Source organism: Balaenoptera borealis (assembly GCF_965194805.1).
Source record: "Balaenoptera borealis genome assembly, chromosome: 2".
NCBI classification, from domain to species: Eukaryota; Metazoa; Chordata; class Mammalia; order Artiodactyla; family Balaenopteridae; genus Balaenoptera; species Balaenoptera borealis.
In genome coordinates, this window is record NC_138867.1 from 158,610,433 (window position 1) to 158,624,999 (window position 14,567).

Consider the following 14,567-nt stretch of genomic DNA (forward strand, 5'->3'; position numbering starts at 1 on the left):
CCATTAATCTATATGTCAATCCCATTACTAATACAATGCAGTATAAATAACTGTAGCTGTGTATACTAAGTCTTAAAAATGGGCAGTGTGATTCATCCAATTTCATTTTTCTTTAAAAAATGGTTTTGGTTATTCTAGTTCCTTTGCCTTTTCATATACATTTTATGTTTTATATTTTTATTATTATTTTTTAAATTTATTTTTAATTTTATTTTACTTTTTAAAAAACATCTTTATTGGAGTATAATTGCTTTACAATGCTGTGTTAGATTCTGCTTTATAACAAAGTGAACAGCATACATATACATATATCCCCATATCTCCTCCCTCTTTCATCTCCCTCCCACCCTCCCTATCCCACCCCTCTAGGTGGTCACAAAGCACCAAGCTGGTCTCCCTGTGCTATGCGGCTGCTTCCACTAGCTATCTATTTTACATTTGGTAGTGTATATATGTCCCTGCCACTCTCTCACTTCGTCCCAGCTTACCCTTCCCCCTCCCTGTGTCCTCAAGTCCATTCTCTATGTCTTCGTCTTTATTCCTGTCCTGCCCCTAAGTTCTTCAGAATCTTTTTTTTTTTTTAGCACACAGTATTTGTTTTTCTCTTTCTGACTTACTTCACTCTGTATGACAGACTCTAGGTCCATCCACCTCACTACAAATAACTCAGTTTCGTTTCTTTTTACCACTGAGTAATATTCCAATGTATATATGTGCCACATCTTCTTTATCCATTCATCTGTTGATGGACACTTAGGTTGCTTCCATGTTCTGGCTATTGTAAATAGAGCTGTAATGAACATTGTGGTACATGACTCTTTTTGAATCATGGTTTTCTCAGGGTATTTCTTCCAGTAGTGGGACTGCTGGGTCGTATGGTAGTTCTATTTTTAGTTTTTTAAGGAACCTCTATACTGTTCTCCATAGTGGCTGTATCAATTTACATTCCCACCAACAGTGCAAGAGGGTTCCCTTTTCTCCACACCCTCTCCAGCATTTGTTGTTTGTAGATTTTTTGATGATGGCCATTCTGACTGGTGTGAGGTGATACCTCATTGTAGTTTTGATTTGCATTTCTCTAATGATTAGTGATGTTGAGCATCTTTTCATGTGTTTGTTGGCAATCTGTATATCTTCTTTGGAGAAATGTCTATGTAGGTCTTCTGCCCATTTTTGGATTGGGTTGTTTGTTTTTATTATCATATACATTTTAGAATGATCTAGATTTACTTACAAAAATTGCTACTGAAGATTATAATAGAAAATTAATCCATAAATAAATTTTTAGAGTTGGCATCTTTATTATGTTGACTGCTCCAATTCATGAACATGGTATGTCTTCAGTTATTTACATATTTGAGGTCTTTATAAGTATTTCATAGTTTTTTCCCATACAGATTTGGTACATATTTTGCTAGATTTATACCTAAGTGTTTCATTTGGGGACACTATTTTAAATGATATCTTAAAAACCTTTTGGTTTCTAATTGTTCACTGCTAAAATATAGAAATATTAAGTTTCGTACATCCATGTATCTGCAACTTTGCTAGACTAGAGATTTAAATTTAAATTTAGTCCCAGGAATTAAAAAATAGATTTCTTGGAATTTCCTATGTAAATAATCATGTTGTCTGCAAGTAAGGATAATTTTATTTCTTCCTTTCCAATCTGTTTACCTCTTATTTATTTTTCTTGCCTTATTGCACTGGCTAGTACTTCCAGGTATGATGTTGACTAGGAGTAGTGAGAGTGGACATTCTTGCCTGCCTGTTCCAGATCTTGGGAGAAAGACATTCAGTCTTTCACCATTAATTATGACATTAGCTTTTATTTTCTTTCCTTCTTTCCTTCCTTCCTCTCTCTCTCTTTCATTCCTTTCTCCCTTTTTTCTTTCTTTCTTTCTTTCTTTCTTTCTTTCTTTCTTTCTTTCTTTCTTTCTTTCTCTTTCTTTCTTTCTTTCTTTCTTTCTTTCTTTCTTTCTTTCTTTCTTTCCTTCTTTCTTTCTTTCTTTCTCTCTCTTCCTTCCTCCTTCCCTCCCTCTATCCCTCCCTTCCTTCCTTCTTTCCTTCTTTCTTCCTTTCTTTCTTTCCTTCTTTCTTTCTCTCTCCCTTCCTCTCTTCCTCCCTCCCTCCCTCCCTCCCTTCCTTCCTTCTTTCCTTCCTTCCTTTCTTCTTTCCTTCCTTCCTTCCTTCTTCCCTTCCTCCCTCCCTCCTTCTCTTTCTTCTTCTTCCTTTCTTCCTCCCTTCTTCCCTCCCTCCTCCCTACCTCCTTCCCTCCCTTCTTTCTTCCTTTCTTCCTGCTTGCCTTCCTGCCTTTATCTCTTTCTTTCTTATGCCCTTTATCAGGTTGGGGCACTTCCCTTCTATTCCCAATTTTCTGAGAGTTTTTATTATGAATGAATGTTAAATTTTATTAAAATCATTTTCTTGTTAAATTGCATCCCCATGGTAAAGCCCACTTGTTCATGGTGTATCAATATTTTTGTCTACTGATGGATTTGATTTTCTAATATTTTGTTGAAGATTTTTGCACTTATGTTCATGAGGTATATTGATTTGTAGTTTTCTTGTCTTGTACTGTCTTTGTCTGTTTTTGTATTAGGGTAATGCAGGGTTTGCAAAATGAATTAGGAATTGTTTCCCTCCTCTTTTATATTCTGGAAGAGATTGTGTAAAATTGGTGTTATATTTTAAAAAATATTTGGTTGCATTCACTGTGAAATCATTTGGGGCTGGAGATTTGTTTTTTCTGGAAGATTTTTAACTACAAATTCAATTTCCTTAATAGTTAGGACTATTCAGGTTAAACTTTTATCTTGGGCGAGTTTTGGTAATTTATGGGTTTTGAGGAATTGGTCCATTTAAACTAGTTCATCAAACTTATGTACATAGAGTTGTTTGTTTTAGTCCCTTATTATCCTTTTAATGTCTATATGCTCTGTCGTGTTATTCCCTCTTGCATTCATGATATTGGTAATTTGTATTTTCTCTCTTTTTTCTTTGTCAGTTTTTCAAGAAGTTTATCTGATTTATTGATCTTGTCAAAGAACCAGCTTTGGTTTCATTGATTTGCTCTATTGTTCTTTCTGCTTTCAATTTTATTGATTTTTGCTCTTTATTATTTCTTTCCTTCTGCTTGCTTTGGGTTTATTTTGCTCTTCCTTTTTTCTGGGTGATGGCTTAGATTATTGATCTGAGACCTTTATTATCTTATGTTATACACATTTAATGCTGTAAAGTCTCCTCTAAGCACCATTTTAGCTGCACTCCCCAAATTTTTATATCTCATATTTTCATTTTTGTTCAGTGCAAAACATTTTAAAATTTCCCTTGAGACTTTCTCTTTGACACATGGATTATTTCAAAGTGTTCTGTTTAATTTCCAAGTGTTTGGAGACTTGCCCATTATCATTCTGTCATTGATTTCAGGTCTAATTCTATTATGGTCAGAGGACATTCTTTATATAATTTTCAATTTGAAAAACTGTGTTCAGGCTTGTTTTATAACTCAGGATATAGTATATCTTGGTAACTCAGGATATAGTCTATCCTAGTAAGTGTTCCAAGTTCAATTAAAAATAATACATATTCTTCTGTAGTTGGGTGGAGTTTTCTATACATGTCAATTAGATCCAGTTGGTTGATGATGTTGTTCAGTTCTTCTATAACAGTGGTTTTCAACTGGTAGTGGTTTTGCCCTTCTCTCTCAGGGGACATTTGTCAATGTCTGGAGATATTTTTGATTGTCACAACTTGGGGGAAGATGCTGCTGACACCTAGTAGTAGAGACCAGGAATGCTGCTAAACATCTTACAGTCCACAGAACAGCCCATGTCCCCCACAAGAAATAATTATTCAGTCCAAAATGTTAATAGTTCTGAAGTTGAGAAACTCTGTTCTATAGCCTTGCTGATTTTTTAATTTGTTTTTTCAATTAAGGAGATAGGAGTGTTTGAGTCTTCAACTACAGTTGTGAACTTGTCCATTTCTCCTTTCAGTTCTGTCAGTTTTTGCTTCATGTATTTTGAAGCTTTGCTATTAAGTTCATACACATTTAGGAATGTTATGTCTTCTTAGTCAATTGATCTTTTCAGCCCATGTAATGTCCCTCTTTATCTCTGGTAATTTTCTTTGCTCTGAAGTCTACTTTGTCTGATAATAATATAGTTACTCCAGCTTTCTTTTGTTTAGCATTATCATGATGCATCTTCTTCCATCTCATTACCTTTTTTTTTGTTGTCAAATAATCCTTTAGTGAAATATTTTCCTTTGTAGTTTTTAACTAACTGGGCATTCTACTGTACCATTGTTGATGTCATCTATGATGAAGGCCATCAAATCGCAGCTTACCGACTAGTCAGTCCCCAGCACCTCTTTAATGTTTCTAGAGAGTTCTCTAGCTAAAGATCAGTGCTGCATCTGTCAAGCAATGTTGACAATCTCATCAAAAGTGATATTTCCACTGTGCTTACTGTTTGTCTGCTTCTTTCTGTCTCTGTGTGGTTCCTTGAGGACTTTGGTGGTCAGAGCACCACCAAATGTACTGAATGTACTACTGAATGTACTACTTCAGTCTGGGCCTGTTTGTTCTGAATGGTTTCTCTATAATCGTTAGACCCTTCCAGTAACCAGTTGTCTTGGTGATGTCATCACTAACATTTTTTGGAGACAGATCCAGCAGGATGATCTTGGGGGCCAGGGAAGACGTGGCACTGACTTCCTCACAGGTGTACCTGAGGTTCATGACTTTGATCTCATTGGAGTCACACTTGGGTGGCATGACAGAGGCAGGTAGTGTCAGATGAACCTAGAGGTGGGAGGACAGAAGAGAGTTCCACCTTGTCTTCCTTTGAGCTGAAAGCCTGAGCCAGTACTTTTATCCTACCTGTATCATTTTATTTGAAGTGAGTTTCTTGTTGACAACATATATTTGGTTCATGCTTTTCCTTCATTTTGACAAACTGTTCTTTTTATTTGGTTTGCTTAGACCACTTACACTTAATGTAATTTTTGATATGTTTGAATTTAAGTCTACTATTTCATTATTTGTTTTCTGCTTGTTCTCTTGTTTGTGTTGTTGTTGTTTCTCTGTTTTCCATTTTCTGCCTTCTTTTGGGCTATTTGAACATTTTTTAGTATTCCATTTAAATTTATATATCATATTTTGGACTTTATCTCAGTATACTTTTGGTTATACTAGCGATTACAATAGCATAATTAAGTTTTCACAGTTTAGTTGGAATCAGTACTTTACCACTTCAAGTGGAATATATATTACCACCAGATTGGTCCCTTTATCCTTCACTTATTATGTTGCAGTTGTCTAATATATTACATCTACGTCTACATACTTGGAGAACCTCATCAGAAAATATCATAATTTTTGTTTTCAGTTGTCAAACATGTTTTCCAGAGCTCTACAGGAGAATAATAGTCTATTATATTTAGCACCCCTCAATATAATTCTTCAACAAGGGGCTTCTCCACATCACTCTGGCCCCCTGTTTCTTTCTGCACCCTCTCTCCTGTCCTCACATATAAGGAAGCCTGGATTTTCCATTTCCATGAGACAGGCCCTTATCCTGGACCTTACTAAACTCTCAGGACCTGTGGCTTAGAGTTATTAAAGGCACAATTTCTGCTTGTGAATCAATCACAAGCGGTGTTGAAGGGACTTCCCTTTTCCTTTGGAGGCAGCAATAATAGAATCAAATACAAGTGTTCACAATTGTTTCCATGTAGCTGTCTACATTTTGTTGTCCTTAGTCAATACCTACACCTGAAAATCCTCCAGGTCTTTGGAAAAGCAGGGAGTAGGGCCTAACATTTATTGGAATACCTCCCTCTCATATATATGCATACCTCTATTAACAGAAGTGCCCTACACAGCTCTGATGTAGTATAGCCTCTATTGTCTCAGAAACATCTCTCTCTTTTTACACACACACACACACACCCATCTCATTCCTAAACAGTACAGGTAATATATATGTTTTCTCCTGGCCTTTTAGCTAGGAGACTATATGCTCAGTATGTGAACACCAACTAAGGTGACCAAATAATTTATCGTGCAAGCCAGGATACTTTTGAAAGTGAAAGGGGATGCTATTACTGATGCCAAGACCTCATGAAGTGCATCATAAACAGCACTGCAGCTGGGAATGAATGGCCAAATGTGATTTGGACACAGCTGGGAGAAACCAGTGGAAACAGCCTTGACCTCGGAGGATTTGAAGGGCATGTAAGAGCAACCCCCAGGGATGAATCAATTCAGCCATTCAGATTCCTGTCCCCGAACTAAAAGGGGTTTCCTTGAGTGCAATCTCTTCTCATATTCACAACCAGTCTACAAAGGAGGTGTTACTATCAGAGATAAAGAAATGGAGGTTTGGAGAGTGAATGCAAAATGTCTAAGATCCCCACAGCCAGAATTTCATAGAGCTGACACTAGGACTTTGCCCTCTCTGATTCCAGATACCAACCTGGAAGCCCCGTAATGTCATGGACTGCATACAGACTTTGACAGCAATGGATCAGGGCTCAAATCCCAGTTCCTGGTGCTGTACCAGCTCTGTGACCTTAGCTGACCTGCATGATGACAGTAACATTGTGAGAATAGGAGCTTATGTTTATGCACTGCTTGCCATGTACCCTGCTCTGAGCTAAATGCTTTCCCCAAGTTATCACAGTCACACCTCACACTAACCCCATCATGTAGGTACTATTAGAAATCACAATTTGCAAATGAGGGAAATAGTCTGAAAGAGCCTGGAAAAGTCCCCACTGCATGGGAGATAATGAATATTAGTTCTCCTTCTCTCCTTACACAGGTTAGCGCACGATGCAGGTCCTGAGCAATTCTATTTCATAATATTGTTCTGGAAGATCTTAGGAGTGGTCCGTTCTCTTAATGAAAGTGCCTGCTTCTCCAGTTTTTCTAAAGGCTCAAGGATTGCTTATAATATGGTGCGTATTAATTTTTTATTTTTTATGGCCAGAATCCCTCCCACTTTTTGGAAACCATTTTGTCCCATCCTGTGGTTGTGGCCATGCATGAGAAACAGCAGGTGGTGCCAGATGACAGATGGTGTGGGAACCCGTTTCCCGGTGGGAGGGGGCGCGAGCGAGCGAGCGAGCAAGCAGGCAGACAGCTGCCAGGAGCCCGCTCGCTTGCGCCTCGCTCTCAGAAGCTCCCACTCCAGACGCACGCAAGGCGCTGTCCTTTCAGCACCACCAGCTCCGGCTGAGGAGGGAGGACTCCTGGCCGTCCTCCTCCTCTTCAAATTGGCTTGAATCTGCTCTGACCCCCCAAGAGTGCAGCACAGTAAGTAGGCTTTTGTTTTTGCTATAACCACTCCCCAATGTCCTCCAACCCTTTCCCTTTCACTCCCACAACAACCCTATTTTGTCTAATAACGTTCCATCAGCAGGATTGACAAGAAAAATTCTGTTGTGCTGGGCTTCTGGGGCTGGGGTGGGATCACCGTTTCACTTCCAAGGGAGCTGGAAAGAAATAAATGTGATTTGTTTATTTAGTTGGCAATCTTGCAATACGGGGATTGCTAACTTTCCATGGAACCAAAAAAAAAAAAAAAATGGCCCTTTGCTATTGAGGAAATGGAGGCATTCCATGGCTGAATAACAGGATCAGGTTCAAGCCAAACCTTTTTTTTTAGGAAATTGTATCTCCTGTGCAACCTACATATTGAGTAAAAGGGTACACTACACATAGGGACATTGAATGTATTTATTGTATTTTAGGGAGATTAATGGAAAAAAACAACAACATAATAAAATAGCAACCAAGATGGTAAGGTGAAATTTATCATACTGCAGGGTGACCCAGAATAATAGGATTTTTTTTTGCACTAAGAATAAGCTTTCCACTGAGATTATATGATTATGTTGGCTCTAGTGTCTTGGATATATTTTTAAGATTGTATATTTTGTGTGTGAGCCTAGGATTTTCCTTGAGTTTCTCAAATTTGAAAGCTCTTAAGTGCCGTGGGTAGGTGGCATATCTGGATGATTAAAGAAGTTTTACTGGATAATGGAAATCATGTCAGGAAATCTAGCGGAAGATCGATGACTGATCTGTACACTGAAGCTGCTGGAGTGGAACTGTTGAGGACAGCGCTATTTTCTCTGTCGTCAGCCCTCTGTTTTCCTGCCTTACTTCCCACTGTAACTAGAATCCCACTGCTTGCCTTAGGTCTGGGAAGAAAGGCGTAAGGATGGTGAAGCTGAACAGTAACCCCAGTGAGAAGGGAACGAAGCCGCCTTCGGTTGAGGATGGCTTCCAGACCGTCCCTCTCATCACTCCCTTGGAGGTTAATCACTTACAGCTACCTGCTCCGGAAAAGGTAAAGCAGGTGCTCTTTTCCTCATCAGCCCCCCATGCTCCCCCCTTCCCAGGAAATAAAGCAGCAAAAAATTCCACCTCCCCCAAACCCTTTCATTCCCTCATCAGCCAAATACGTTCCCTTTCTTGTAAAATGTAGTTATTCCTTCCAGAGACATGACATCTCTTATGTTATTTCAGATTTATGGTAAGTGTTTATTCATTTATTTTTGTTCACATATACATACATGGGCAAGAAAATTAATCTTTCCTTTTAAAAGTTTCATCATAGTAGATGAATACTAATAAGCTTCTAGATGATGAAAGAGAAAATTGTCCTGATTATTTTGGGAAGGTGTTTCAAAAATTGACTGCTACGGATTTGAGGACAGAGAATTGGACGCAGTCCAGCAGGCATTTAGTTTGCACCTCCTAAGGCCCCATTCCTAGGCTGCAAGTTGGTTATAAAAAGACACATTACAAAATCCCTATTCAGTATAACACTTAAATTAATATAAAGCATCATGGTAAATGCAGTGCCTGAGCATTACAAAGATTGTGAGAGCACAGGAGTGGAAAAAACTAAATTCTGTTGTGGCAGAGAGGGGACTTGGAGGACAGATTAGGTAAGCTGCAGAGGAGAACATTTGAATTTGGCTTTTAAAGGTGAGTAAAAACCTCCCGGGTAGACCATTGGAGGAAAAGGCAGTTAAGGCAAAGGGCACACATATGCAAAGGATGGAGAGCTTTCGGGAAATAGCATGACTGAAGTAGAGTGTCTTTGGCGGAGGCGTGGCTGGAAATGAGTGACTGGCTGATGGCACATCTCCTGACGTGGGAGTAGTCCATGAAGAATGGAGGTGAGCAATTATACAAAAGTGGTGGAGTTATCCCATGGACATAGGTGGGAGAAAGGATATTGTTTAAGATCCATCTGAGAGAACTTGGGGTTTTATAATGTGAGCTTTTACATACCATAAGAGATAGATTTGGAGGCAAATGATGAAGTTCCCTTGCTGAAGAGTGAACAATGGATCATTCCATTTGTTTGATTTTCTCATTGGCATCTCCAGGAGGGCATTGTGTGTCTTAACCAATTGGCTCTATCCAATGAACAGAAGAGGAGCCAAAGCTAGATAAATGTCCTGGCTGATTGGCTAAGGGTTGAGTCATCTGTTTTGAAAGTGCAGAGGTTGTCAGTATGAAAATGTGCATAGGGGTGGCAGAAATAAAGAATCCTTGAGACATTCTGAGAAACTGGTAAGATCTTTTGAAAATAAAATTTGAACAGGCAGTTAGCACTAAAGAAATGTGAAGGAACAGTATTTATTGGGTATTGGCTACCTGTATAGTAGAGGTTCTCAGTTTTTGACTTGCATATTAGAGTCACCCGGGGAGCTTTTGAAAATCCTGATATCTGTATCAGAACAATTGTATCAGAATCTCTGGGGGTGAGACCCAGGTGTCAATATTAATTAAATCTTCCCAGGTGACTCCTATGTGCAGCCAAAGTGGAGAACCACTGTGTTAGATGCACATTACCCAGGGATTATACATCGCTTTTGTGGGCAAAAGGTGAAGGACCAGAGAAATTTGGTTAGTTATCCAAATTCACAGAAGGAGTAAGTGGCAATGCTAGAATTTGATCCCAGATGTAATGGAAATTGAGGAGAAGCAGAGGGAATATTCTCTCAAGGTTTTGTGAAGTTTCAGGAAGAATCTTTACCCTTTTCAGTCTCGAAGATCTGTATGTCCCTGACAGGTATGCAAGGAAAAGGGATTGTGGTGAGGTCACTTCTCCTCTTAGCTCTACACACATCTGCGGGTCATCCAGAGATATCATGGCCTCTGTCTCCCCTTACTCCCCACCCCATTTCCCACCTCCAAGGGCTTCTTTCTTTCCTTGAGAGGGGAGACACACCTGATAACCACTGAGCATCTGGTCCAGATGTCCCAAAGCCGGAAGATAAATACATTGTGGACTTGCATTCATGGGAGGAAACCAAAGTATCCTGTAAGATGCAAATCCCTAAAGGGGCACATTTCCACAGGGGCACGTCACAGACTCACTTTGATGTTCATGATAAAGTCTTTGTACCAGGTGGACCCCAGTGTTCTCCTCTATGAAGTGGGGAGGATCACAGCTACTTCACAATGGTTGGGGCAAAGTTAGATGTGGCCTTATAAATAAAGTGCCTGGCACAAAACTAACCATAAGAGAATAAAAATGATCATTTTCACGTGCTTCTTAAATGCTAGATGCTTTTGTAAATCACAAGTACATACACACACACACACACACACACACACAATTCTCTTTCACCCTTTCAATAGTTAATAGGACCTAATAAGGGAGTTGCTACTTTGATCCAATTTTTAAAGACGATAAATCTCAGGCATGGAGTGGTAAAGTCACTTCCCAAAGCGCAGAGTTGGTAAGCCTCCTGGCAAAGTCTGGAGAGCCCAGAGCCCAGGCAGCGCTGTTCTAGAACCTTCCATCTCAGCAGGAATAGGGGGCCAGCTGGTCTGGGAGTCCCCAAACTTGGACTCGAGCAAGAGCTCCGTCACCAACCTCAGCTCAACTCCTGTGAGTTGTCTCTCTTCCCTTAGACCTCTGTCTTCTCTTCTCTGAGTGGGAAATTGTATCAGCAGTTTTCTGTGCTAGGATTTAGATTTTATGGTATTTACAAGAGTAAACCAGGTTTTTTCCCCTGACATTAGAACAGATGTGTTAACAGTAAATTCCACTCAAGAAGCCAAACGCTAAGAGCAGTGTTGTGTTTACCGGCACAGACTCGGAAACCCCTCTCTTGGGGGGTTCACTGCTCTACCTTTTACGAGCCTCCCGCGGCTGAGGACTTGAGTGAGGTTCTCTAACTGCCTTGGCCTCAGCCTCCTCGTGGGTAGAGGGGGCCTCAACCTCACAGGGCTGTAGAGAAGGCAAGGTGAGTTCTGACATAGTTGTCAGCTCTCTCATTAGGTCCAGCCAGATGGTGAGGGTTTGAAGCTAAAAAGGTTATCAGAAAGAAGTGTATTTAACCCCAATGTTACATCATGCGTTTTCCTCTTGAAAATGTAAAATACAGAGTGTGCTTGGTGTGTAATACTGACAGTTATCTTGTTCACTAAATACTCTTTAGTATGGAATGCGAGTTTCTGGGGAAAAGCTTTTGGAGGCTAATTGGTGAGGATGAGCATGTCTGAAGCCCTTGCTCTGGGCTAGGAATGGGCCATACAGGGCATTCATGGCTGTCGTTTCAGTTAATCTTCCCAACAGCCCTGTGAGGTGGGTGTTAGTGCACCCATTTCACTGGTGGGGAAACTGAGGCTCAGATCAATGGAGTGACTTGTCCAAGCTTCACAGAGAGAGTGGAAGAGCTGGGGTTGGAACCCCGGTGCACCTGACACCACAGCTTTCCCCTCTGCACTGTGCTACCTTCGATAATGAGAAGCCTCCCATCCCCAGGCAGTGCTTCCTCAAACTCTGCATTCCCTCATCTACGGCCATGGCTTCTTCTTGAGCTCTCCTGGACATGCAGGTGGGGCCTGGGGCGATCCTGCAGAGAGAATGTCACGGCCTCCAGGGCTCCTTCCTTACCCAGTGCTAGAGGGACTGTGCATGCCTTAGGAGATGAGATTGACTGGCCTCGTTGTTGTTTCCCCACCTCTTCTATCATGCTAATCAATCCTCCACAGCGCACCTGCAGTAGTGCCTCTGGAGTTGTGACCAGTCCTTCTCCCATGGAAAGCCTTTCCAGTCACCCGCACAGGGTACAGTCCTCAAATCCTGACCTTGGCACTCCAGGTCCTCCATTATCTGCCCCACTGGCTTCCATTCCTATCACTCCTCACTTTGTACCTTGAACACCAGCATGTCAGAACTACCTAGAGCCATGGTTTTCTACCAGGAGTGACTTTTCCACCCAGAGAGACATTTGGCAATGTCTGGAGACATTTTTGGTTGTGACAATAGGAGGAGGGATGTTTTGAGCCAAGAATACTGCTAAATATCCTACAATGCACAAAATTTCACCCCCCCCCCCCAAAAAAAAGAATTGCCCTGCTCAAAATGTCAACAGTGCTGAGGTTGAGAAACCCCGCCCTGGAATTTTCTACACTCTCCAGGGTATTTCTTGCTCCCTCCTCTTTGCCCATGCCATTCTTTCTGCCCAGAATGCTCTTCTTGCCCCTTTGCTTGTCTGATAAGCCAGGGCTCATCTTCCTAAGCCCAGTTCAGATGGCAGCTCTCCTGGATACCTTCCCTGACCACCCATAATTATAGCTAAGGTTATACTTATTACACCGGAAGGTACTCACTCTCTCATCCAGCATGTCTACTGGGCACCTTCTATGTGCCAGGCCCTATGCTAGGCTACGCATATACAGCCATGAAAAGTCAGGCATGGCCGTTGCTTTCATGGAGCTTCCTGTTCAGTGGGGCAGAGGGACTTCAAACAAGCCAGCACACAAATAGAAATACAGAGATGCAAACTGCAAAAAGGGATATTAAGGAAAGAATAAGGTGCTGTATTGTTAAGAGACGATAAGACTTAAGGGGATTAAATTATGATGGCAGGATGGTCAGGGGAGGTCCTTCTGAGGAAGGAGCCCTGGCTGAGAGATGGAGGGTGGGTTGGTAAGGGGAGTAGGGGGCAGAGGGACCAGCATGCGGACAGACATTGAGGGAATGGGAGGAAAAGTCAGGAGGTCAGGTTGGCTGGGTCAGCTGAGGGAGGGGGAGAGACTTGGGAGGTGACGTGGGGTGGGCACCAGTTCATGAGGGACCCCGTGCATTTTTCTGAAGAGGTTTAAAGAGGAGAGTAACAGGATCAGATTTCTATTTTAAGAAGATTCCTCTGGCTGCAGTGGGCCACCCTAGGGCCAAGTGACTCATGCTTTTGGTCTCCTGGTCTCTTCTTCCTCTTTTCTCCAATCCATCTTCCAAATGAGGCAGCACCAGAGAAATGTCCCCAAAACAGAGGCTACTGGGTTTCCTGCAGTACCACCAACCCCCCAGCCCTGGCCATGTATGGTAGAAGAAAAGAGTGGAGGGGCAGGAGATCAGCTAGAAGGTTACTGCTGTACTCAGGAAGGGGAGGGTGGTGGTGTGTATTAGGACAGTGGCAGCAGAAATGGGGAGGTGGATGGATTGATGGAGACTTAGTGCTGGGTCAGCACTGAGGAGCTTTTCCTACTAGGTCTGAGGGTCCTGGCTCTGTCTCATCTTTGTAGCCTTAGTCCTGGCATATGGCGGGCAGCAGGAAATGCTGGCTGAACGAGGCCCCCTGCCCCTTGCCTAGGGTAAGGCTGGGCTTAATTTTTCCACTTGAATCCAAGCAGTCTGGTGGCTCTCTCTAGGCCATGGGAGCAAGCTCTTGAGAAGCTGGAACATCAGTCTGTAGACACCAAATTCCAGGACATGCCTTTGGTTTATCTAAGTGACCACAATAACCCAGATGTCCCCACAACTCCTCTGTGAGGTTGTAACCATGCAAAACAGGCTCAGAGAAGGGGAATGCTGTCCTAGGACACACCAAAAGAAAACAGTGCAGCCAAGATCTGCACCCAAGAGTGCTGGGAAATGCCAGCTAAGGGGTGGCTGGTCTGCAGAAAGCAAGCCACAGACAGGCACAACTCCACCTTGGCAAAGCCCCAGATGAACTGTGTATTCACCAAGCCAGCTGCCAGGCTCTAGGCAAATGTACCTTTCCTTTCTACTGGTTACTAAGTCTTTACACATCCTAGAGGAGGTTGGCTCACCTGCTTGTGGGAGGAAAGGAATGCAGACATTAAAAGGTCAATTATTGATGTTTAGCACCCTTCACTTTGTGTGGTAGACCGCATGCGCTTGGTTGTCTTACAGGCTTGGATTCAACTCCCAGCTAAACTAATTATGTACTGTGTGGCTTTAGGCAAGTTGCTTGGCATCTCTGGGCTTCTTTTTTTTTTTTTTTTTTTCCTGTAAAATGAACATAATAGCTACCTAACCGGGTTACTGTGAGGAAAAAAAAAAGTGAAAATTGTCTAATGGCACAAAGATGGTGCTCATTGATAGTTTCCTTTCTTTCACTGGATATTCAGAATATGTCTCCCGAAGGTGATATTTTTGGAGGATGACTGTAAACGTGAGACATGCTGAGAAGGAAGGGGTTTCAACAGCGGGGGTGCAGGGGTCTGACGGGGCGGATCTGGAAAGATGTTGGGCAATGGAGATACTGCTCCTGTC

The 14,567-nt window shown here is 41.8% G+C and overlaps 1 protein-coding gene across 1 annotated transcript in view; it reads left to right on the top strand.

The window, feature by feature from the left end:
• The first annotated feature begins 7,023 nt into the window (after positions 1-7,023).
• NSG2 (neuronal vesicle trafficking associated 2) overlaps positions 7,024-14,567 on the top strand; it is a 58,459-nt gene continuing 50,915 nt past the window's right edge. Inside the window, exons 1-2 of the mRNA XM_082381120.1 lie at positions 7,024-7,324; positions 8,213-8,363. Of these exons, the coding sequence (XP_082237246.1) occupies positions 8,235-8,363 (129 nt within the window). The 5' untranslated portion in view covers positions 7,024-7,324; positions 8,213-8,234. The remainder of the gene's footprint in view (positions 7,325-8,212; positions 8,364-14,567) is intronic.